This window comes from Penicillium argentinense (assembly GCF_028826775.1).
Source record: "Penicillium argentinense strain IBT 30761 chromosome Unknown utg000003l_segment0_segment0, whole genome shotgun sequence".
Lineage (NCBI taxonomy): Eukaryota > Fungi > Ascomycota > Eurotiomycetes > Eurotiales > Aspergillaceae > Penicillium > Penicillium argentinense.
In genome coordinates, this window is record NW_026622662.1 from 437,133 (window position 1) to 462,072 (window position 24,940).

General features: G+C 50.1%; 6 protein-coding genes across 6 annotated transcripts; 4 read left to right on the top strand and 2 right to left on the bottom strand.

Moving 5' to 3' along the window:
• Window positions 1-948: 948 nt before the first annotated feature.
• On the bottom strand, window positions 949-2,584 carry N7532_002323 (T6SS phospholipase effector Tle1-like catalytic domain-containing protein; the record flags this gene model as incomplete). The annotated part of the gene is made up of 2 exons (XM_056614817.1): window positions 949-2,303; window positions 2,449-2,584. The coding sequence occupies 2 exons, from the start codon at window positions 2,582-2,584 to the stop codon at window positions 949-951; spliced, it is 1,491 nt and encodes a 496-aa protein (XP_056477789.1).
• Window positions 2,585-9,990: 7,406 nt separating this feature from the next.
• On the top strand, window positions 9,991-11,181 carry N7532_002324 (C2HC-type zinc finger protein; the record flags this gene model as incomplete). Its single annotated transcript, XM_056614818.1, has 1 exon — window positions 9,991-11,181. One exon carries the CDS (start codon window positions 9,991-9,993, stop codon window positions 11,179-11,181), a length of 1,191 nt encoding a protein of 396 aa, XP_056477790.1.
• Window positions 11,182-15,219: 4,038 nt separating this feature from the next.
• N7532_002325 (DUF3716 domain-containing protein) lies at window positions 15,220-16,470 on the bottom strand (the record flags this gene model as incomplete). Its single annotated transcript, XM_056614819.1, has 2 exons — window positions 15,220-16,194; window positions 16,456-16,470. 2 exons carry the CDS (start codon window positions 16,468-16,470, stop codon window positions 15,220-15,222), a joined length of 990 nt encoding a protein of 329 aa, XP_056477791.1.
• A 2,863-nt stretch (window positions 16,471-19,333) lies between these two features.
• On the top strand, window positions 19,334-20,977 carry N7532_002326 (uncharacterized protein; the record flags this gene model as incomplete). The annotated part of the gene is made up of 1 exon (XM_056614820.1): window positions 19,334-20,977. The coding sequence occupies one exon, from the start codon at window positions 19,334-19,336 to the stop codon at window positions 20,975-20,977; it is 1,644 nt and encodes a 547-aa protein (XP_056477792.1).
• A 413-nt stretch (window positions 20,978-21,390) lies between these two features.
• On the top strand, window positions 21,391-21,895 carry N7532_002327 (uncharacterized protein; the record flags this gene model as incomplete). Its single annotated transcript, XM_056614821.1, has 3 exons — window positions 21,391-21,412; window positions 21,484-21,611; window positions 21,665-21,895. The coding sequence occupies 3 exons, from the start codon at window positions 21,391-21,393 to the stop codon at window positions 21,893-21,895; spliced, it is 381 nt and encodes a 126-aa protein (XP_056477793.1).
• A 1,306-nt stretch (window positions 21,896-23,201) lies between these two features.
• rhgB (putative extracellular rhamnogalacturonase) lies at window positions 23,202-24,698 on the top strand (the record flags this gene model as incomplete). The annotated part of the gene is made up of 4 exons (XM_056614822.1): window positions 23,202-23,828; window positions 23,881-23,919; window positions 23,972-24,173; window positions 24,223-24,698. 4 exons carry the CDS (start codon window positions 23,202-23,204, stop codon window positions 24,696-24,698), a joined length of 1,344 nt encoding a protein of 447 aa, XP_056477794.1.
• Window positions 24,699-24,940: the final 242 nt, after the last annotated feature.

Below are 24,940 nucleotides of genomic sequence, written 5' to 3' on the forward strand. Positions count from 1 at the left end.
TAAACATGGCCTAGGTCATCCTGGGCAGGCGTCTGTCAGAACAACATAGTGTGCATAAGCGCGCATTCACGCCCGTGGGCGTAAAGGACCTCGTACTGCACCATGAGTCCCGGCATCGCAGGCCTTTGGGATCGACGTATAAATCCTTTATACTTGGACCCATACTTGGACAAAATTTGAGTCAATTATTGCAATGAAGGGAGCCCATAAAGTTTCGGTGAGCGCAATATCCCCTCCACTAGTGAGTTATGGGTCCCGCCTGGGACGAGCGGCTCAAAGAAGCCGACCTCCTGACCAACAGACCCGATATGCTCGACGCTTAGCCTCGCAGTAGACCTCAAATTACCTCACCAGACGTATTCTTGGTCGCTATATCTCAACCACACGATTATAACATGTCTGCATTCCCTTCGGTATCACATCCTGGACGCTGGTACAGCCTGCCTTTAGCTTCACCAACGATAAATTTTTTTCATATTTTTCTTCGCTCCCAAATTCCTCCCAACGCTCAGTTCTTTCGGCTCCTCAGTTCGCTTCACTTTCAACTCACTCCGTACACTTCTCAGCCCGTTCTGATTGCTCAGTCTGAAACCCTCTTCCTCAACCCTCTGCTCCCGTTTCGATTCCGTTGATTCACTCAGTTCGTCCCGTTCACTCAGTTCGAGCCGCGATGCTAAGCATCGTACACGAAACCCGAATATAATTCGAAAGCGTGCCTTGGTTGCGTTACCCTCTGTGGGCTTTTTTTGGTCGTCAGAAATTCTCGACTAAACTTTAACAGCCAGCAATAAACTACAGGGCTTGGAAGATGCAATCACAACAACGCAATCAGCAATCAACAGTACACTGTGTTGACAGTAAGGGGAAAGTGAGGTGATTTTAAATGTATCTTCTGTGACATTTGATCTTCAAAGAAGGTTTGACAAAAGCTTGTGCCCTGTCTAGCACCTAGTGACGTTCCTTGCATCCTTTCCGAATATATGTTTCTCGGATCAAATCCCCCTCGTGCTGATAGACCTCCCATTCGCCAATGCCATAGAGAATCGGAGCACACTTGGTTGCTCGACCACCACCGCCAACGACGATGTTCGCAGGCCGATACTCCGAGTTCGACTGCAGTCGATGGATCGCCGAGGAGTGAACTTTCGCGTTCGATGGGATTTCCCGAGCTTTCCCACGGTGAACCGGGAAGTGAACCAGTTTTGTGGAGCCGTCCGGGAGGGTAGTCTGACGACGTATGGGCAGGTATTCCATGATCCGCCAGGCCATGACAGAGAGAGGTGATACGCCCTCGCCAAAATCGATGCGATCGTGCAGCAGGCCTTCCGTACTGGATTGTCGAAGCGCGGCCTTGAAGCGGCTGCTAGACGAAGGGTCTTCTTCCCAGTTTTCCAGACACTTGAACTCGTGCAACGTTTTCTGTTCAAATTCGATACCAGCTCGCTGTGCCTCCTGGACCATCCATACAAGTGGAACGTGGCTTAGCTGCGATTCTTCGTCTTTTGCCTTTTGAAACCCACCACCAATGTCGGCGTGGCCACCTGGGAACCAAATTTCTTGAACGTCTTGGTACTCCTCATCGTCCTTCTGTTCCTTTCCTGGTCCTGAATTCGGATTCGAAACGTCTGTACCTGCGTTCGTACCGTCGGCATGATTCGTAATCCCAGGAACGACCAGTGGCTGGGTTTGGACAGGATCGAGCTGCTCTCTGTACGGTCCTGTTGTTGTTCGACCTTGCATGGTCGGGTCTGATTCCAGAGGTAAACCCAGGAGAACAGGCTGGAATTTGACTCTCCGTTCGTCGATACTGACTGCGTGTCGAATCACTCGAGCACTTGGCATGGTGTCATTATTGATCTCGAAGTCCGCAATGCTGTTAACAGTGTCGAATAAACCCAGAAATTTGACTCTGTTCACAGGCCGACACAGGGTTTCGCGGCAGTCTTTCAAAAACTTCCTTGCCTTGTTTCTCTTCTCGCTGCCCTCGTATCGAGTCAACTTCCACTGCGAGAACGATTCCCAAATGAATGGTATCATCTCCTCGTTGTCCGGGCCAAGCAATCCAGCATGATCGAGCATTTCCGCGAGAAAGCGGGCCGTGTAGGCGCCGCGTGAAAAGCCAAAAATGTAGATGTTCCCATCCCCGCGGTAGTGCTTCATGAGAAATCGATAGCCACCCAAGACATGCTGGTCGAATGATTCTCCCAGTGCTTGACTGATGGTCTTGCTTTTGCCAAGATGACCGCTCTTCTTCAGGGTAGTGGCTGCCAGGGAACCGGGTGTGATCTCGGTACCGATTCCCGCTGCGAAGTGTTAGACATTGTCATTCAAATTGAATTTGAATTGATTTTGGTCGAGTTCATACGTTGATAATAAACCACTGCTCGAATATTAGACGGGGGACTTTCCTGAAGGCGAATGGGGCCATCTTCAACCCGCACAACTCACATTGCTCATCGGTTCGTTGCAACATGCGACAGATCTTCAAGATATTTGTCTCCGTGCCATCGGCACGAAACGTGTTGCCCGTTCCATCGAAACATAGAACGAGTTGTTTTGGCTTGGGATGCGGTGTGTCTCCCATCGTGGTAAAATGAAAATTAGAGGCGCATGTGCGACCTCAGCGAGCAATGCGATTGCTCTATTTATCTGCATGCACTGACCGTCGCGGTTCGTGTCCACCATGTCAATCATGACAGTTTCGGGTTAGCTTAGATTGGCTTTCAGCTCCATGAATTGGCTAGCCTGCCTCTCCCAAGACTTCGTCTAGCCTGTCGTTGCATTTCATTTGAAAACGAGGCTAATCTGTGGGGCAGCTGAATAGCCCGTGTGACGTCTATCGATGGTAGTGGGTGGAGTGACTTTTCTTCACCCCTTGACTCCTTTTCGCCCCACCGTTCATGCAAATTGTTCCCCTGCCGAGTTGAACTTCGCGGGACGGACGAGGCGCGATGTCGCTTCTCCCCCTCCATATGTATATATCCTCGCGGGTGTGCATGCAGGAAAGAATCCAAATAGGTGATGATAATGTATCATTTTTCTTGGTAGATGGAAGAAGCTATCCGACAGTAGAATTGTATTCATCGTTTCATCACGTGATTGGGGCCGGTAGCATGAACGAATACCTATCCTTCGATAATGGTCAACCGTTTTGGCTGTGACTCTCAAGCAAAGTATGGCACCCCAGCTACATGCATAACGAAATCCTCCCACGACTGCAAATGCCTGCTAATGGCAGTTTTTCGGGATCCTGGACGTGCCAACTCTAATACGCAAATTCTTCTGACAACTGAATTCTGAGCACACTTCGTTCATCGACTATCCGAATCGTCAGGCCGTCGTCAAAAGCGGGTGGGTGTCGTGGGGGCTCAGTACGATCTTTTCATCCTGTGAGAGACTAAAGGATTCCGTGCCGTCAAGTGAAAGCAGCAGATGGAAGCGATGGTGGCCAGTGCATTCGCTGGGCGCATCGTTCGTTTTCCGTGGACACTCGAGCATACCGATGCCATCGCAGGTGCGAAACGGATGATTTTGGTAGGCTTGTGTCTGTCGTCGGGCCAAGGGATAACCAACGCGTTCTCTGTCGTTGAAGTAGTAGGTTCCATCAGAGCAGGTAAATAATATGTCCAGATGGGCCTCTCTTTGCTTGTCGCTTTCACCCCAACGTGGAGCCAAATGGATCCGAGGGTTTGCCGGGACGGCCCTTCGCCGCCTCCCGCGCATCACGAAGCGAAAACATCATGACCGCTGGAGCATGCTAGACAACCGAGATATTAGGTCACGACTGTGTACAGTCCTGTACCACTGAGCCAAGTTAGATTCCAGAGACGAGAATGGGGGCCGTGAAAACTTATGGATAGCGAAGCCACAAAGAGAAATAGCTAAAGTAGCTTCAAGGCCGGGCGTGGATGTCTGCTGACTAATAGTTACCTGATCTTGATCACAATTTGGCATTCCTCGACGCGGCCTCCACCTCATCAACGGGGCAGCGATTAACTCGGTGATCATGGTGTGCACAGATTAATGCCACCTGGGTCCCCCAGCTCTTGCTTCTTTTTGCACATAAAAATATGAAAATGGGCTAGTATTATGCTTCTCAATGAATGGAACTGATGGCACTTCAGATTTAGTGGCGGTCAGTCTGAGCGCTCACAGCCATTCGATCCCCCATCACCCCCCAGAAAATATACGCTAATGCCCACTACCCATTTATCGAACCTTGACATTGCTCTTCGGTTTCGTCGGTGCATCCGTCCTGCTGATGTATGGCACCTTCCCCGAGCTCGGACCGAGTCAGCGTCCGAAGCCCTTCTTATTTCACCCGGTCATTGAGAACCCTGAACGAAGAATCAAGGCGGATCACTTCATATTTGCGGATGACCGCTACCCTTTTCCGCCTCGATATCGTTTCGTCAAGGATCTGGTGTGCTTGTTGGTGGTAGGCTTGGATTTCGGGGTCAAATAGTGTGTTGCCCATCGTGAGAAGCAGGGCAGCTGCAAAAGCTATTTCAAGGTCAAAGGACAGAAAGACCTCTCTATGAAAGAGAAGCTAATACTTTCTCTGAATGAAACTGTTCATCGTAGTTTGTCTCCTCGTGGTCTTGGCGTATACTTACTAAACAGTATAGTTAACGTAATCCACAAGCGAGTGAAACACCCCACCAGAAATCGCGTATTCCTTCCTACCTACCTTCTTCAGCTACCAACCATGCCACCAAATCGCTCGCGATCCTCACAGGATTCGATACAGCAAGAGGGCAGAATCCTACTAGCCCTCCAGGATGTCAAAAATGGCCGACTCAAATCGATTCGCGCAGCTGCTAGGCTATATGGCGTATCCTATGCAACCTTATCCCGGCGGGCGAAGGGGATAACCTCACGCGTCGACATACGCGCAAATTCGCATAAATTAACCCAATTAGAAGAGGATTCGCTTGTTGAATGGATATTCTCTATGGATTCGCGTGGAGCAGCGCCTAGGCCCGCTACTGTACGAGAAATGGCCAATATCCTTCTTGCAGCGCGTGGCTCGACCCCCCTTTTGACCGTCGGTCAGTCTTGGGTATCAAACTTCGTTAAACGTCATGAGGAACTTCGTACACGCTTTTCGAGACGCTACGATTATCAAAGTGCCCTAAACGAAAACCCAAAATCGTTACGAGAGTGGTTTACTACTATACAACGCGAGATTAATGAGAATGGGATTCAACCAGAGGATATCTACAATTTTGATGAGACTGGATGCGCGATGGGCCTTATATCAGCGCAAAACGTAATTACTCGAGCTGAATACTACGGTCGGCCATCAGTTTTACAACCAGGAAATCGCGAATGGGTCACAGTAATCGAAGGAATTTGCGCTAATGGTTTTTCGCTACCTCCATGCGTGATATTCAAGGGCCAGATTTACAAGGAATCCTGGTTCGATAACTTACCGAAAGATTGGCGATTCGAGGTCTCAAATAACGGGTGGACTACTGACGAAATTGGCCTTCGCTGGCTACAAAAACTGTTTATTCCATCAACAAATTCGCACATACGAGGGAAATATCGGCTATTGATCCTTGACGGCCACGGGAGCCATCTTACACCTCAATTCGATCAAATCTGCAAAGAAAACAATATTATACCACTTTGTATGCCTGCACATTCCTCACATCTACTACAACCGCTTGATGTTGGATGTTTTGCTGTGCTTAAACGCGCGTACGGCCGCTTCGTGAGCGATCTAGCACCCGTTGGATACAACTATATCGATAAACTCGATTTTCTCGAAAATTACCCTCGGGCGCGTGCGGAGGCCTTTCAATCACACATTATTCAAAGTAGCTTCGCAGCTGCAGGTCTTATTCCAATTAACCCAGAACGTGTGCTTTCGAAGCTTAATATCTCACTCCGAACGCCTACACCACCGAGTAGTCGACCAAGCAGCAGATCAAAGCTCATTAGGCCCAAAGACGCCTAAAACTGCCATTCAACTAAATAAGCAAGCTTCGATACTTAAAAGAACTACTTAGGCAACGGTCAAATAGCCCTCCGACCCCGTCAAAAATTATACTAGATCGGATTATCAAAAGCCACTATCAATCGCTACATAACACAGCGCTACTAGCGCAAGAAGTCACGAATCTACGTGCAGCGAATGAGAAAAAACGCCAGAAACGCACACGATCGAATCGGCAGATACCACATGAAGGAGGTCTTTCGGTTGAAGAGGGCCTACAGCTCGCTCAGCAGCTAAACCAGCCAGTTGAATGTGACGGGGTTGTGTCACATACGCAGGGCGATCTGCCTAATCAGCTAGACCAGCCAGCCAAAAGGGCTTCGCCCAGGTGTAGTGGGTGTAGAGAGATTGGACACAAGATCAATTCATGTAATAATCACTATATTTAAATTAGGTTGAACGGCCTCTATTTTAAAAATTCGGCATTGGTACGGTGTTTCACTCGCTTGTGGATTACGTTACGTAATCCACGGTCGAGCTGACAATACGGTCGAGCTGACAACTTTGCCCGACTCGGCTTTTCTAATTGGAGGCCTTCCAACCAAAACGCATAAATTTGTTTAAATATAGCGATTATTACATGAATTTATCTTGTGTCCAATCTCTCTACACCCACTACACCTGGGCGAAGCCCTTTTGGCTGGCTGATCGGGCTGGATAGGCAGATCGTTCTGCGCATGCGATACTGCCTTTTCACCTTCTACTTGCTGATTTTGCTGCTGAGCCAGCTGTAAGCCCTCTTTAACCGTTAGGCCCCCTTTATGTACTATTTGCCGATTAGATCGAGTGCGTTTCTGGCGTTTTTTCTCATTCGCTGCACGTAGATTCGTGACTTCTTGCGCTAGTAGCGCTGTGTTATGTAGCGATTGATAGTGGCTTTTGATAATCCGATCTAGTATAATTTTTGACGGGGTCGGAGGGCTATTTGACCGTTGCCTAAGTAGTTCTTTTAAGTATCGAAGCTTGCTTATTTAGTTGAATGGCAGTTTTAGGCGTCTTTGGGCCTAATGAGCTTTGATCTGCTGCTTGGTCGACTACTCGGTGGTGTAGGCGTTCGGAGTGAGATATTAAGCTTCGAAAGCACACGTTCTGGGTTAATTGGAATAAGACCTGCAGCTGCGAAGCTACTTTGAATAATGTGTGATTGAAAGGCCTCCGCACGCGCCCGAGGGTAATCTTCGAGAAAATCGAGTTTATCGATATAGTTGTACCGACCCGGGCAAGATCGCTTACGAAGCGACAGTGCGCGCGTTTAAGCACAGCAAAACATCCAACACCAAGCGGTTGTAGTAGATGCGAGGAATGCGATGGAATACAGAGCGGTATGATATCGTTTTCTGCGCAGATTCGATTGAATTGAGGTGTAAGATGGCTACCGTGGTCATCAAGAATTAATAACCGATATCTACCTCGGACACGCGAATTCGTTGATGGAATAAATAGCTTTTGCAGCCAGCGAAGGCCGATCTCATCGGTAGTCCAGCCGTTCTTCGAAACTTCAATTCGCCAATCTCCTGGGAGATTATCGAACCAGCTCTCGATATAGGCCTCGTTTTTAAATATTACGCATGGCGGCAGCGAATAGCCGTCAGCGCAGATTGCTTCGATCGCAGTAACCCATTCGCGATTTCCTGGCTGTAAAATCGATCTCCTACCGTAGTATTCTGCTCGGGTAACCACCTTCTGCGCTGATATAAGGCCCATCGCGAATCCGGTCTCGTCAAAGTTATACATTAAGCACGCTTTGGACCTTCGCAAACAACTCACGTAGGGACTTCGGGTCTTCGTTTAGAGTACGTTGATAATCGTATCGTCTTGAGAAGCGCGTACGGAGCTCGTCACGGCGATTTATAAAGGTTGATGCCCAATTCACGCCAACGGTCAAGGGAGTAGTTGATCCACGCGCCGCAAGAAGAATATTTGCTTTTTCTCGCACAGTAGCGGGCCTAGGCGCTGCTCCGCGCGAATCCATAGAGAAGATCCATTTGACAAGCGAATCCTCTTCTAATTGGGTCAATTTATAGCCGTTTGTGCGTGTGTCAATGCGTGAGGATACGCCAAGTGCGCGATTTCTTAGCGTTGAGCGGGGTATACCGTATAGCGTTGCAGCCGCGTTTAACGATCGATATTGGCCATTTTTAATCCCTTGGAGGGCTAATATGATCTTACCCTCTTTTTCAAGGGAGTTTCGAGATGATTGAGAGCGTTTTGGTGGCATGGTGGGCAGTTGAAGAAGGTAGGTTGGCGGAAACGCGCGCGTTCGGGCAAAGTTGTCAGCTCGGCCGTGTTGTCAGCTCGACCGTGGATTACGTTAGTAAAAGCTGCTGTGTCTGTATCAATTCCCCGTGATAATGCATGGGAATCGCCTAGTTAGCTAGGAATGCCCTCTGATAAACATGGGAGAAGCGTTAGTTTAGTTTGCATTTTTTCCCCCATATAAATTGCTAGCTAGGAGATTTTATCCAATTCAGCCTTGTTTACCTTCTCATTCACTACCATACATATTCATACACCGCCTTCCCGACACAGTGACATCCGCTCACTTGAAAATTCACTCAGCATGAAACCTATGCCAATAACCAAATCAGTGTTAGAAAACACGGTATGTCGTTTCGTGCTGTATCCGGGGGTCGACCAACCTCCCGAGGGTCGGGAACAAGGGATTCATAAGTCACGACACATAGTGTTCTGATCGAAAATCTTTTCGCGTCGAATTGAATCTAAATTTTCACCGTCATACCTTAACTTGAACATCACATTTGTGAACAGAGTAATAAAGGAAAGCCCGCACGACCCCATGCATACTTTCTGTCATAATCGGCAAGTCACGTGTTCTTGAAGACAGATTGATGTCTACTCGATCTAAACATGTTCCACGAGCAAAAAGCCCACAAAATCTTCGATCGGGGACATTGTCACACTAGCACCAGTAACGCAGATTTGATGAGCGACTGACGTGACGCGTGTCATTATTCCGCTTTAGTGTCATGTAGAATTTTGGATATCTGACAAACTGAGGGAGTGGTCAAATAGTTAGTTACCACTGTGATATTTGGCACAGAATACGCGGTATGGTCTGGTACTGACAACCCTGGTTAGGTCAGTCAGTACAGTGTGGAACAGGCTTACTAAGTTCCATTCGGAATACTGAATCTCCGATTCAGTACGCTAGTGTATATAAGACCGTATGCCCCAGATAGTTTTCAGAACCAGACAATCCCTTCTGTTGAGTTATCACATCTGGTAGCATGTCCTACTAGGCCTGCCTCCTACGGCAGGCCCAGTGGTGTGTTGGCCGGCGGGCAACTGCTCGTTCTGATGAGCTTCGGCCAAAGCTCTTCGGAATATGCGAGCTTTGTTTACTCGCCATCAACTTCGGTCTACGTGCCCAAGTTCGATCAAGGGCCTGAACAGGAGACTGAGGGTGCCAGATAAGGAGCAGGAATGAGAATACTCTTCCACAGTTGGACTACCATGAGATGTGGGAGCACCATTTACCCCGGAATAAGGACAGTCAACTCCTCCCGTGACGCTCGGTACACATCGAGGACGTCATGAAATCTTATTTCGAGCGGGGAAACGCCTCAGGAAGCCGCTAGGAGCGAGCAAGGCTAGTGGAAGCGTGTGTTTTGTCCCTCATTCTGAAGCCTATGACGACCTCTTGTGGAAAGAACGGCAAGTCGACACTGTTCTTGAACGCCCATTGGTAGGCGTTGGCTACTGAGATGCGGACTCAGTGAATACGAGAGGACCCCCTCAGTTGAAATCTCCTTGTCAACATGAAGTGGAAGTGCTATTTCGAGGGCATAAATAGTGCCTCGGAATCGGCTGAGAAAGAGTGTCTATGAGAACAACTCATAGTGACCATCCAGTCGGAAAGAACCATCCTATACTGAATTTTATCTTATGTCTTCAATTTTGTTCTGCGTTTCTTTGATACTGCTTCTTCAATCTTTTATTCTGTTGATCGTTCTTATACAATCCCTATGTCCAATCAAGGAGACCTTATGGAATCGGGCGAAACCACGGGTCCTACCCAGGGGACGATACCGGAGACCATTGGTACCCCAGGGGCCGTTCCGAACCCCCAATTGTCACGAGCCATATCACCTGGGACAATGCAAGCTCTGCATGCACTCCCAGCAGACATGGCGGAAGCCCAGTACGTTCAGTGGCTATCCGCTACAAACCCGACAGCCCAGGCCCAAACCATCAAGGCCTTGGCGTGGGGGATCCAGGAAGGTCAGCGCCGACAGGAGGAACAACAAAGAGCTACCGAAGCGGCAGCCAACGTTCCGAGTAACTCCTCAGGATCAGCCATCCGTGGAACAGCTAGCACAGCTGGACTCCTTCCTGGGAGAGCAGATTGGGAGACTCGGAAGGCACTCCTCAAGGACCTAGTGGGAATCCCTGAGTACTTTGGGCAATTCAAGGACGATGCGGCGCGCAAATGGATACTCGCGTGTGAGCGCCACTTCCAGGATGTGGAAGGGCTTACCGAAGTCGAGATCTCAGATACTCAGAAAATTATTGCAGCCAAATCGAATCTCCGGAAAGCTGCCGAAGACCGATGGCGGGTCATGTACGGAAGAAAATCAATTCAAGGCATGCAATGGGAAGAGTTCAAAACTTGGGTTGAAGAGCAATTCAGTGAATACCTCAGTCCGGAAAAGAGGTATGCCAAATACCGAAGGATGACCCAGGGGAACCAAACTCCTTTTCATAAGTATGCAGCCGACCTACGCCAAGCGGCAGACGATTTGGAATTCAGAAATATGTCCGAAGACCTGATGATAGCGGATCTGATTCATGGTGCCAAGGCAGATCTCCAGGTCCGGTGGCATGCTCTACCAAAGCATCCTACCGAATGGAACGCCGTTGTGAAAGCCTTTGTGGGCCTGGAAGAGGGAGCTACTAGAGGACATGCTGTATCAATAACAGGTGACCCTATGGACCTCTCATACATGCAAGGTGCACCGCTAGGATCCACTCCAGGGAGGAAGAAAGAATTCAAACAGACATCAGAGAAGAAGGGTGAGCAGTCAAAGCCCAGGATTCCAAGAGGCCGTTGTTTCAATTGCGGCCTGTCTGGACATTACAAAAGAGACTGCCAAACCTCAAGGAGGAAAACGCAGAACACAATGACATCGCCGTCGGGAAAAGTGAGTGGTCGGTAAATGTGGAGGCATTGATCGACCAAATGGACAAAGCCTCTAGACAGAAGCCTCTGGAAGTACAGGACCTTCTGGATCCTGAGTACTCATCAGATTCAGAAACTGCAATTTCGGATTCTGATTCAGAGACTGTAGTGTCGGAACGAGAGCTTTTGGACGCGAGCCTCAACGTTATAGGAGACTCGCTGATCTATTTCGCAGGGACGGTAAGACAGGGAACAGCTAGACCAAGCGCTGTTAAGATACTCCTTGATTCAGGAGCCTCCCACACCTTTGTGTCACAAAGGTTAGTGCGGAGAATGAGGGGAGAGATTCAGTATCAGAAAGGTGGGAGATCGCTTTCGGTACGATTACCGGACGGCGGACAGATCCCCACCCATGGATCCTTTACAGTCCTTGTAAGGATTGGAGGATGGTTCGGAAGGATCAATGTCTGGGTTCTTGATATCCCAGAACATGATATGATCCTAGGCAGAGACTTCCTTCGGAAATACGACCCGCGGCTAAGTTGGCGTACTTCGCAAATGCGGATTCGAGATGACCAAGGAAGGGAACATACGGTGCTGCCGCTGCAGGGCAGCCCGGTTGTCACGAAGGGCATAGCTTCGTTCGACCTGCTTACAGGAAAGCAAGTGAGACGCGCTCTGAGGAAGCGCATTACTCAGGCCTATCTTTTTCTTGTGCAGCCTACACAAGATGAGGCTGAGGGTTCGGAATTCAAGCTGGTCGTTCCGCACCATGACGACTCGAGAGTTAGGGAGATTCTTCTGAAGCATCAGAAGGTCTTTCCGGAAGAATTGCCGAAGGAGCTACCGCCAGAACGTGACCACGCGCATGAGGTGGATACAGGGGACGCCAACCCTGTGAATATTAATGCATATCCGCTTTCCGTGGAGAAATTGGATGAGTTGGGCCGCCAAATTGAGGATCTGATTCAGAAGGGCCTGATCCAACCGTCCGCAAGTCCATGGGGGTTCCCAGTCGTTTTTGTTCGGAAACCGGACAATAAATGGAGGATGTGTATTGATTACCGAGCACTGAACGAGGTCACTTTGAAGAATGGTTATCCCTTACCGAGGGTTCAAGAACTCCTTGATATCATCGGTAAGGCTAAATTCTTGTCAAAGATTGACCTGGCGTCGGGATATTGGCAGGTTCGTATGGAAGAATCCGCCATTCCGAAGACAGCTTTCAACACAGTCTGGGGGAAATTCGAATGGCTCGCCATGCCATTCGGGCTGTGCAATGCACCCGCCACATTCCAGACTTTGATGAATCAAACCTTACAGCCACTTCTCGGAAAGTGTGTGGTTGTGTATCTGGACGACATCCTAATCTTTTCTGAATCAATGAATGACCATTACCGACATCTTGACCAGGTCCTACAGCTATTGGAACAGCAACAATTATATGCACGACCGCAAAAGTGCATATTTGCTACCCAGCAACTAGAGTTCTGTGGTCATATCGTCGGAAATGGAACAGTTCGTACCCAACCAGAAAAGATCAAAGTCATCCAGGAATGGCCACGGCCAAGGAATGTGCACGAAGTTCGACAGTTCCTTGGTCTCGCCACATATTATCGACGGTTTATCCGAAGCTTCGCACGAATTGCAGCACCGCTACATGAGCTTCTAAAAGAAGCTGATGCTCAGCTTCGGGTAAAAAGATTTCGTCCTGTCAGATGGAACACCGCAGCAGGATTGGCTTTTCGGAATCTTAAGGAAGCCATGGTTACTGCACCGGTTCTGATGCAGCCAGACCGACTCAAACCCTTCATTATCGAGACCGATGCATCAGAATGGGCTATCGGTTTCGTACTGTATCAAGAAGGCGAGGATCAAAAGTTGCATCCAGTAGCATTTGACGGTCGAAAATTGAGTACCGCAGAACTGAATTATCCGGTCCATGAAAAGGAGCTGCTTGCAATCAAGGAAGCACTCCGACTGTGGGATCGATACATCGAGAACGGAACCACCACAAGAATCATCACAGACCATGCCAGCCTGCAATACCTCCAGACAACTAAAACATATAGCAAGCGACTGGCTAGATGGGTGGATGAATTTCAGCAGTATGACCTTAAGATTCAGTACCGAAAGGGGTCAGAAGCTGTGGTTCCAGATGCAATCAGTCGGCGGCCGGATTTCGTCGAAGACACACCAGCCAATATAGCTCAAGATCGCCCTGACTGGGTGGCTCAGTTAAACACTCTTACAGTAGGGGATTTTTCAGAACAAGACTGGCTCAAAGCCACTGAGGAATTCTTGCGTTCTGGACACCTCCCTACCAACAAGAAGCTGAGCCGATACGTCAGAAAATTTGCACCACACCTCGGCTACAGAACAGTGAAATTACCGATGAGAGCTGATGCAGACACTAACCGTCAACTGGTTTTCACACATGCTGACGGGGTGGTGGCACCATATCTTGAAATGCCCCTCCGAGAGGATTTCGTGCGCAGAATGCACGAGGAATTTGGACACTTGGGATATCCTGGTCTTCAGGGAGTAACACGGCCCCGCGCCTGGTGGCCGACAATACGAACTGACATCCAGGAAACTGTTAAGAGATGTCCAAACTGTCAGGTTGCCCAGGGATTAAACGAATCCCTGGAAAGAGAGACTGCACAGCACCTTGTGAAGGAAGGAATCCGTCCGTTTGAAAGGTGGGGGATCGATCTTGTGGGTCGCTTACCGAAGACTCCGAACGGTAACCAATGGATCATCACCGCCATTGATTACGCTACTGGTTGGACTGTGGCTCGTGCTGTACCGGATGCCACGGAAGAAACCATTGGCCAGTTCTTACACGAGGATATCTTCATTCAATACGGTGCACCACGGGAAATAATTACCGACAATGGCCGGAACCTGATTGCTAAAGCAGTGGAATATTACATCAAACTTTTGAAAGCCAAGCACCGGACCACCACCCCGTATCACCCCAGAACGAACGGGAAAGTTGAAAACTTCAACGGGATACTGGGCCGGATGCTGACAAAATACCTAATGGGTAAACCAACCCGACTGTGGGATGAATACCTACCGCAAGCTCTTTTTGCCGCAAGGGTTCATGAACATAGTGTGCTCGGTGTGAGCCCGTACTATCTGGTGTACGGAGAACATCCAAGGATTCCGAGTGACGAGAATTCGGAATGGGACGACTCAGTAGGACCTTTCCAAGATTGGGAAGATCGAGTCCGTCTGATAAATCATGCGCGGTCTAAAGCAAATGAGCTTCTGTTAAATCGAGCTATCAAAACCCAGAGAATTAGGGATGAAGCTGTGACCAAAACGAGTTTCAAACCAGGACAATGGGTATTGCTTCGGAATGAGTATCGACAGAAGCTGGATTGCCGCTGGTACGGCCCCTACCAGATCTTGAAGGCGCATCCATTGGGCACATATGCGCTGGCCGAACCAGGAGGAAGGGTCTTGAGGAATTTGATCAACGGAGCGAGGCTTATCGAAGCGCAAGTTGATAATCCAGATAGGCTGTGGACATCGTCACTAGCAAAGCGGGCTATTCAAAAAGCGGGCTACACGCTACACAAACCACAGGAAATTCGCAAGATCCTAGACAGCGAGGAGCCTACACCCCCCTCATACTCAGAACTCTCCACCATCACCAGAGCTGAGTGGGAAGCACGTGAACGTTCAGGGGAACATTCAGTTTCAGTGGGGGAGGATGAGGCTATCACGGAACGTGTCATTTCGAAGAAACGAATGAAGCAGCAACGTACCGTGAGGGCTGTCAAATCTTCCGCAGCAAAAGGCCCTGCTGCAAGTAAAGAAGATACAGAAGGAGCGGAAACTCGTAAAACTAGGGCTGCTAGAAAGGTTACCGAACGACAATTGAATACTGAATTGGATTCATTTCAATACAGTACATCTGGCCGACGCCAGGAGGGCAGGAGCGCTCTGAAGATACTGAAACCCATCCGGAAATCCACGCGCCAAAGGAAGCTAACCAAAGACCGAAACCCTGACTTGATCCAGTATTAAGAAGAGACAGATTCAACCATGTCCACTACGACTCTTAGTTCTGCTCTCTCTCTGATCCCGAAAGACCACTACCTTGCCATGAGCTCTGAGTAGGTGGCTTCTGGGTTAGAAGTTGGATCCGACGTCCAATTCGGTATGCAGCCCATGTCGCTCGTTGGCGAACTGAAGTGCGCGGATGCTCCTGAATATTGGAACGGACTCGAACACGACGAGAACCCCTAGTTAAGCCATGGGAATGGCCTCCCGGAGTGGAACTAGCTCCATATCCTCGGAAAACACCAGAACGGGATTGACCATTGTGGCCTTGAGTAACAGGGGCAGTAGGCTGTTCCAAATGCCGGATCACTGTGCCAGAACGAGGTGGAGCGGTCTTGGCCAAAGCTTTGGTACGACCTCGTCGCTGAACCGTTGAAGGAGCAGAGCCTGTAGCTGCAAGGGATTCAGAATTCTCGTACGCCCTTATCCAGAGAGGACGCATGGTACGGAAGCTGCATTTGGCTCCTCCATCCAGAAAGGCACAACACAGACAACTACCCTGGAACATCAGAGTGTTGCTGTCATCTATCGCCACACGGCAGCTCTCAAAGGAACCTTTTCCAGAGGAACAGTAGCTACACTCCTCACCCAGAGGTGCAAGCTGTCCGAAACGCTGCGCCATTGCTGCTCGGCGCTGTTGAGAGCGGTTGCAGTTTTTGAACTGTGGAATACCATCCACCACCCTCCAATCCACGTTCCGAGGTTGCTCAGGCAGCTTCCTAATTACCGCTCGGTCTGCATCGGTAGTGAATGATGAAAGAAGGGGATTTCCTCTTATATCAATGCACCACTCTGCTAGTTTGGTTGTTGGAAGACCGGAATATTGGAAAAACGGAACCTGGCTTTGAAAACGCAGACGCCAACGAGGAACTGGAGAAGATGTTTCAATATTCTCCTCCTCAGGAACCGTCCGTTCTTCTTCTTCTTCTTCTTCCTCGTCTTCTTCCTCTTCCTCCTCTTCCTCTGCTTCTTCCTGGTGAGAGGGCAGCGTTCAGTCACGTAGGGAGCGAGGATCCCCAGAAACCGAATCTCCGCTCTGAGAACCGGCCATGATGGCGGGTTCTGGCGACCACAAGCATTCCAGTCGCTCACGGGCCGCTGACACAGCAGCTTCCTCCAGGCTGTCCGAAGCCGCTCGGGCAGCTGAGGGACTGACGATGGTGATGAGTGGTTGAATGTTTACAGACGGAGACAGAAGAGCCTTTTCACTCCTTATAAGGCTAACGTCCCTTACCCACTGATTTTCCATAACACATTCCTTGATACCGTCTTTGATTCGGTGACCAAACGTTCTTTGATCTCTTTGAATCACTACTGAAAGGATTATCCTTCAATAGGTGGATATGGAGATGATACTGGTACCGAACAAGGACGTGGAGTACCGAATCCCTGCTCTTCCCTGAACTAATTTCGGTACTCTTTGTTTGACATGCTTACTCCGGTTCTGATTACTACCCAATTGCTATCTGAGTTCCTCCCGTCTTTGATCTCGAGGGCGAGCTCGAATCTAGTGGGGGAGGATGTGATATTTGGCACAGAATACGCGGTATGGTCTGGTACTGACAACCCTGGTTAGGTCAGTCAGTACAGTGTGGAACAGGCTTACTAAGTTCCATTCGGAATACTGAATCTCCGATTCAGTACGCTAGTGTATATAAGACCGTATGCCCCAGATAGTTTTCAGAACCAGACAATCCCTTCTGTTGAGTTATCACACCACTAGGACCCTTTGGGATAGGCTTATTCATCGTTCACCCAATTTCCACCTAGTATGGTGCCATAACACACCATAGTTCGATTATAGAGACCCCTGAAATCCCTCAGCCGATCTCAACAATCTTCAATCAATCACCTGATTCTATTGGAAATGTTCAGTACTAGCCAGTACATCAATTTCCCATACTGACAATTTCACATTTTTGAGTATTGGGACAACACGAGGAGGCAAAATATATTTTCGATTTACTATCTTCAATCAGATTCTTCGAAATTCTCACAAGTAGATTCGCAGCTACTCCTGAACTACCTAGGCAGATGTAAAGCACCCAAAAAGAGACCGTGAATGCCGTTTTCATTGCTTCGTGGCACTGAATCGCATAGCTCTGGTAGCGGGGATCCCACGGAGGAACTCCATCAAAGCTCATAGCCCCCAAGCCGCCCCATCAGCAGAGCCCGCCAAGCTACGAAGCAGCTGTAACGTATCCACCGGATATTGACTAGCCATAAACAAATATAAATCACCTAACTATCAATTCGACGAACAAAAACAGGTCGTTCGGGTGTGTGGACTTGACCAAGTCACGTTACCAGTAATAGTTGTCGCAACCCAGGGTGTAGTGGATATATGCTTCAATCAATGGAGTCGCAAGAAGAGTCTGAATTGCTGTGTAGCCCCTATCCGGCAATTTATGGGGAAGCTGACTAATACGAAACAATCGGCAATTTAGATAATCCACCTCCGAGCTAACTATGGATTCCAACAATAGTTAAAGATTTTTACACACGTGATCTGTTTAAACCTGTTGTGGTGAATTTTTGTGGCCCAAAATGCAAACGTTTCCCGAAACCAGAATTTTTCTAGAATATCTCTGTCAGATTGACCTTCCTTCTACGGCTTGTTGACCTTTGATCTGCTTGTTATGGAATTAGCGTGAGCAATCTCACGGCGGATAGATCCATGTTATCATTTGCCACTATTTTCAGCCTCCGCGAGATTACGTTTGTGGCAAATCTTTTCTGGAAGAGTCCAGATTCTCTGGAACGAAGACGACAAGTTATTTGGAGAATTGCATGGAGCCGAGATCTTTCCTGCAGGTAGCATGGCTTGCCCAACGTCTCACTCTGCACCGCCTACAAGCAACACCTGCTGAATGATCGTAAACACGCAGCCGCGTAAAGGCAAACATGCCTTAATGGGACACGTAGCTGATGATCGGAGAACCCTTTAACCCTTCAACTCTGCTGCGACGTCACTCGTCTCCGAAAGCAACTTCATGCAGACAAGTGTCGGTGGGATGCCCGAATCAAACACGAGCCGCCTCACCTTAACGCACAGCCTGAAGGTCCAGTTTTGTCGGAGTGTACCGGACACAGTAAACCACGCATCGATCGCTATTCAACGGATTTTGAAGTGGATCTCCGAGGATCTACCGACCAGACGATCTCTCGGTCAACCGAACGGGGAAACCAGAGCAGTGAGATGATATTCAACCACATCCACCACAACAAAACAATCATTAGAATTAACTTCAAAAACGCCAAAAAGCCGTATTTACACATCGGGAAGTACTTCCATCAAAGAAAACTGCAAAAAGCCCATTTCCTAATCGAACCGAACGACCCCGATCGAGCGCCTCGGCTTGCCGGTCGGTCGGCGGTGGGGCCGAGCCCGAAGGCATGCCGAAAAGCTCGGCGAAAGCAGGATCGGGAGCTCATCGGTCTTTCTTCGCATTTACCGCAACTTTTTCACCAAATCAACGCGTCGCGGTAGTTGTCCGAAAGTGGCCTGCTTTCTTCGCTTCGCCGGTGGCGTCTGTGCATCGGACTGCAATTCGCCCAACATTATCGTGGTCCACAGGTCTCATGCGACAAAGGCCTCGTCGTTTGGTTCCTCGTATCGGCCGACTACCAAATCGGGAAAAATAGCATCAATGATGACGGACGAGACCATGAATTTTGATGAAGTTGTTTGAAGCACTGTCTTGTTTCCCTGGCTTTAGGTTCGAGATAGAGATTCAACTTCTCAGAGTTCGAAATCATGCAAGAGCAAAGAAGACAAAAGGAAAAAGGGTTGGTTGCCGACGTGGGATGCAGGTCTCCGTGTAGTCTTAGGGCCTCCACCCGGAAAAAGTCAAATTGGTCAAATGATACGCCCGGGAACACGTTGGAGCATAATGGAGTAGAACCAGACTAACCCCCACGCCCCATGGACAGGACCCGGTTCTCCATATTTGCAAACCCGGAGTCTTGCGGATGACGGCACTACCCCTGGCCAGAGAGAATTTATATGCCGCCCGTTCCCAGGTACCTCGTTCTTTTTCTCCAGAGTCTTTCTCCCCTTCACCACGTGCATATACTGGGTTGTATAGGGTCACCACCACATCACATCCACCATGAAGTCAAAGCAACAACAACCCATCTCCTCCTCTCATAACGAGAACATCCCCGGAGAGGCTGTCGTTACTCCGGAGGAGGAGCCCTACCACAAGAGCTGGATTGTGGGAGGAAAATACCGCGACCATTTACGGGAGGAACACACCGAGAAGATCGCGAGCCAGTTATTGCAGGAAGTCGAGTTTGACCTTCCCTTGACCATCACCAAGCCACATGAACACGACGGCCAAGATTACATTGTGCTGGAGTTTGCTGTGGGCGATAAGGAGAATCCTTTCAACTGGGATGGAAAGTTCAAGGCATTCATCAGTGTCCTGCTGTGCTGCATGACCCTCTTCATCGGTCTTGCCACCACTGCCTACAGTTCCGGAATCTCACGCATGACTGAAGAGTTTGGTGTCTCATCTGAGCTGGGCCAGTTGGGTCTTTTCTGCTTCAACTTCACCTGTGCTCTTGCACCTCTCTTTCTGGCTCCGTTCTGTGAGTTGGCCGGCCGCCGCATCGTCTACGTCGGAGCTTATGTCTGCTTCTCTCTGATGTTCATTGGTCTCGCCCTAGGAAAAAACATCGCCACTATCCTTGTCTGCCGCTGCTTGCTCGGTCTGTTTGGCTGCGTCGGCACCATCTTGGTCGGTGGTACCTTCGGGGATATGTATACCCCGGCTCACCGTGCGATCCCGATGGCATCCTTTTCTTTTATTGCCATCTTCGGTACCGTCGCGGCCCCCATCTACGCCGGTTTCATTGACCAGGCTCTGGGCTGGCGCTGGCTCGAGGGTATTCAGGGTCTGGCCAACATCCCCCTTGGGGTCTTGATCGTCATCTTCCTTTGCGAGACCCGCGGTGGTGTTGCCCTGAGCAAGCGTGCTAAGCTGCTCCGCAAGAACACCGGTGACGAGCGCTTTGTGACCGACAACGAGCTCGAGGCCCCCGGTATCAAGCAGATGCTGCACAACTCCTCCGTCAAGGCCATCCGCATGCTTTTCACCGAGCCCGTCGTGTTCGCCTTCGGTCTGTGGATCTCCTTTGCCTGGTTCCTGACCTTCCTCTTCCTTTCCGTCATCCCCATCACCTACCAGGAGAAGCGCGGCTGGAACGAGGGTGTCTCCGGTCTCCCCTACATCGCTCTCTGCGTCGGCACCACCATCGGGTTCGGCATGAACTTCTTCCAGATCCGCAAGTACGCCAGCATCGTTGCGGACCCCGACCGCAAGACCAAACCCGAAGACCGTCTGTACGGAGCTTTGTGTGGCGCTGTCTGGCTGCCCGTCGGCCTGTTCATCTACAGCTTCACCCAATACAAGCAATTGTTCTGGTTCGGCCCCATCGTCGGTTTGGCTCTGATCGGTATCGGAATTTTTTTCATCTTCGAGTCCTGCTATTCTTATACCTCGGACTGCTATGGCGAGAACTCGTCATCCGCGATCGCCGGCCAGGGTTTCATGCGTAATACTCTGGGAGCCGTGTCGCCTCTGTTCGCGTCGCAGTTCTTCCACAACCTGGGTAGCCAGTACGCTGGTCTGCTGCTGGCGTTGATCGCCACTCTGTTGACCTTCATCCCGTTCGTGCTGTACAAGTATGGCCCTGCTTTGCGTGCGCGCTCGAAGCTGGCCAGCGCTGTTGTCAACAGCAGTACCGAGTAAAGTGTGGAGCGGGAACGAAAGAGTGGAGGAATGATGCGAAATGAAGTTTTGGAAATACGTCCCATGGATGTCGTATATACATCGTACATAGCATAGCGAGGTTGATCCTCGACGGCGTTGACGCCTGCATTTACACGTGACGAATCAAAGCACTGCCAATTTGAAATCTGCCGCTTTTGCTTAGTAAGCACGTCGTCGTCGAAGATGGTCTGTCAACACGTGACTCTCGCTGGTCGGGGATTCATTTATCGTACCAACCCCGAAAGCGGTGAGCTGTAATATTGCCATATCTTGAGCGGCTGCCCGAAATTTTTCTCCCTCACAAACTCCAGGCAGTGATCCTTGCGTGAGCCATTTCTCAAAGATCTGGTTCCTAAACTTCCTTCCGTCATCCACCCGATCAATCTTTAACCATGGCTGAAGACGCTAACGCCGGTAAGTCTCCCCACGTCGGAAATCTCGCTCTCGTCCTACGGCCATTGACTTACGCAATCGACGCGATATAGCCTGGCCCATTGCCGACGAGACTCTCACCCAGTCTCTCCTGGACCTCATCCAGCAGGCCACCCACTACCGCCAGATCAAGAAGGGCGCCAACGAGAGCACCAAGACTCTCAACCGCGGTACTAGCGAGGTGAGCAAAATCGAGTGACGCTCGAGCCCAAAGGAATGCTAACCAGTGTCCAGTTGATCGTTCTCGCGGCCGACACCACTCCTCTGCCCATCATTCTGCACCTGCCTCTCCTGTGCGAGGACAAGAACGTCCCCTACGTCTACGTCCCCAGTAAGATGGCTCTCGGTCGTGCCACCGGTGTTTCCCGCGCCGTCATCGCCTGCTCGATCACCACCAACGAGGCCAGTGATCTGACCGCTCAGATCCGCAACATCAAGAACCAGGTCGAGCGTCTGATGATCTAAGGGAAGTTGCGCCTCTTGTTCGCAGATGGGAAGGATTGCTCGATGCGGAGATGGAACGATTCGGAGGTATTAGGACAGACGGTAATCATAATCCTCTTCCATAATCGGATGAGGGTGGTGTAATGACGTGCTTGCTCCTGATCCTCGAAGTTTTGCTGTGAAGTCTTTAGCTAGCATCTTTTCAGCTAGGTCCATTCAGATCCTTTTGAGAAAACTGTGCTTCGGCAGTAAGAAAAATGTAGCCGGCTGGGTTTGCCGAGATCGTAAGTGTATACGTAACTGCGCCGCTAGTTTCCGCTTATGAATAGCTTTGTTTGGCCACCTCACTGCAGATCTTGAACTGCAGCTGCCATGACTCGTGGAGATGAGTCTAAACTGGGGAAGGTCTGCCCTCTTAGCCGATGGATGACCCGCATCACGGGACCAGGCGTGGGATGCATCGGGTACCGCCAACGGATAGCAGAGATTCAGCTTTCCCAACGAGAGATCATCACGACTAACAAGCTTGTGGCAGATCTCATGACCGCCCAGTGCGAATAGCGCGAAATGTCTCAATAAGCCCTTGTCGTCCAATCTACTCGGCGAAATTGACCAAGCATCTCAACCCAGTCAAGTGCAGTGGACCGTCCATCAACTGCCGACAAGAACCAACCACTCCGCGCCACCATCCTCCAAGAAAAGGGAAAGATAGGGTTAGCGCCTGCAAAAACGCTTGAACCTCAAGGAACTCTCAACCGAACCCAAAGCCGACCGACTCAGTCTAAGTTATCTACAGGCCGAACATTGAAGCAATAGAGCCAGCCCAGCGCGTCAGAGTGAGCTCTAAACCGCCGATCAATCAACTCCAGACACTCCTCTTTCACCCTTCAATCTCAATTCTCCGACAGGGGCAGCTGCCAATGTGGGGCTAACCGAACGTCAAGCACGCTTTACGCAGTTCAATAAAACTCTCCCACTCGCACTCCATACATCGTTGCGGATGCTCTTGCCAGCCAGCGGGGCTCCATGTGGGACAGTGCGTGTAGGGCAAAACGGTTCATCGGGAAGAACATAATTCGAGGCGAGGAAGCGGGCTATCCGTACACAATGCCGGCCTAGCGTGCAGAATGGTCCGACTGAAGTCTGCCAGAGCAGACGTCTGGGCCGAGACACGGTTTGAGATATAATCAGACGGTTCGGTTCAGCCTTGTCATGACCCTCTCCAAGATATAAGCTCTCCGTCGCCGTGTATTCTTTCTTTTAGCCGTCCTTTCTTTCCTGTATTTTTTCTCTGTTTTAGTCATTCATTCCGTGCCCGACATCCGCGATGTTTGTCTCTCCTCTCCTCGCAATCGGCCTGGCGCCATTGCTCGCATCCGCCGCTCCCTCCTGGTCTGTCGGTCCAACCACCGATTACGCCACCAAGGCGGGCAACAAAATCTGCAATGTCCTCAACTACGACGGTGTCGCCGATAACTCCACCGATATCGGTCCCGCCATCAGCTCCGCCTGGGATGACTGCAAGTCCGACGGCGTTGTCTACATCCCTTCCGGCGACTATGCGCTCGAGTCCTGGGTTACCCTAAGTGGGGGCAAGAGCACTGCTATCCGGATGGATGGTACCATCTACCGGACTGGCTCCGATGGAGGTAACATGATCTTCATCGAGCATACCTCTGACTTTGAGCTGTTCAGTTCGAACTCCGAGGGTGCTGTTCAGGGCTTTGGATATGAGTTCCACAAGGATGGTTCTTTGAGTGGTCCTCGTATCCTGCGTCTGTATGAGGTGACTGATTTCTCGGTGCACGATCTGATCCTGGTCGATGCGCCCGCTTTCCATTTTTCACTAGATACCTGCTCCAACGGTGAGGTTTACAACATGGCTATTCGGGGTGGTGACTCTGGTGGTCTTGATGGTATTGACGTGTGGTCTGATGAGATGTGGATTCATGATGTGTGCTTCCTTTACTACCGATTGTGAGGAAAACGATACTAACTATGACTAGGTCGAGGTCACCAACAAGGACGAGTGCGTCACTGTTAAGGTAAGCATTATAGGATCATGCCGCATCCATACACCCTTCTAACTCGCCATAGAGTCCCTCCAAGAGCATCCTGGTTGAAAACATCTACTGCAACTGGAGCGGTGGCTGCGCCATGGGCTCCCTCTCCACTGACGTCGACATCAGCGACATCACCTACCGCAACATCTACACCTGGTCCTCAAACCAGATGTACATGATCAAGAGCAACGGCGGCAGCGGCACCGTCTCCGGCCTGGTCCTGGAGAACTTCATCGGTAAGCCTGACCACAACCCACACATGAAATTCAATCACTAACTCTCCAGGCTACGGTAACGCCTACTCCCTCGACATCGACCAAGCCTGGAGCAGCATGTCCATGACCGATGGAGACGGCGTACAACTGGAGAACATCACCATCAGTAACTGGAAGGGCACCGAAGCCGACGGCGCCCAGCGTGGTCCCATCAAGGTGAACTGCGCGTCCGGCGCCCCCTGCAAGGACATCACCATCAAGGACTTTGAGATGTGGACCGAGGAGGGCGACTACCAGACCTACATCTGCAACAGCGCCTACGGTTCCGGCGCTTGTCTGCAGGATGGCGATGACTACACTGAGTACTCGACCACCGTGACAGTCACCTCTGTCCCGACCGGATACTCGGCCGCTACCATGGCTGGAGACCTGTCTACTGCCTTTGGTACGGACTCGGTAATTCCCATTCCTACCATCCCCACTTCGTTTTACCCTGGTGCGACTCCATACAGTGTTTTGGCTGTGCAGGCGTCGAGCTCTGCTTAAGCACCTGTGAGTGGAATGGGTGGATACAGTGACATTGTGGTGGTCCGGATGTTGAGTATGCACATCCTGGTGAAATTTTATGTATATGTTCTGGTGCTGCGAATGGATTGCTTTGGGGAAACTTTCTTCACCTTGTAGATGCCACATTGTTTAATAATGGTTGTACCATTTAAGTCCGAAAATGCATTCCCCAGCATTTCATACTGTTGTCTTTGCCAGATCAGGTGTTCTCTTATCAATGT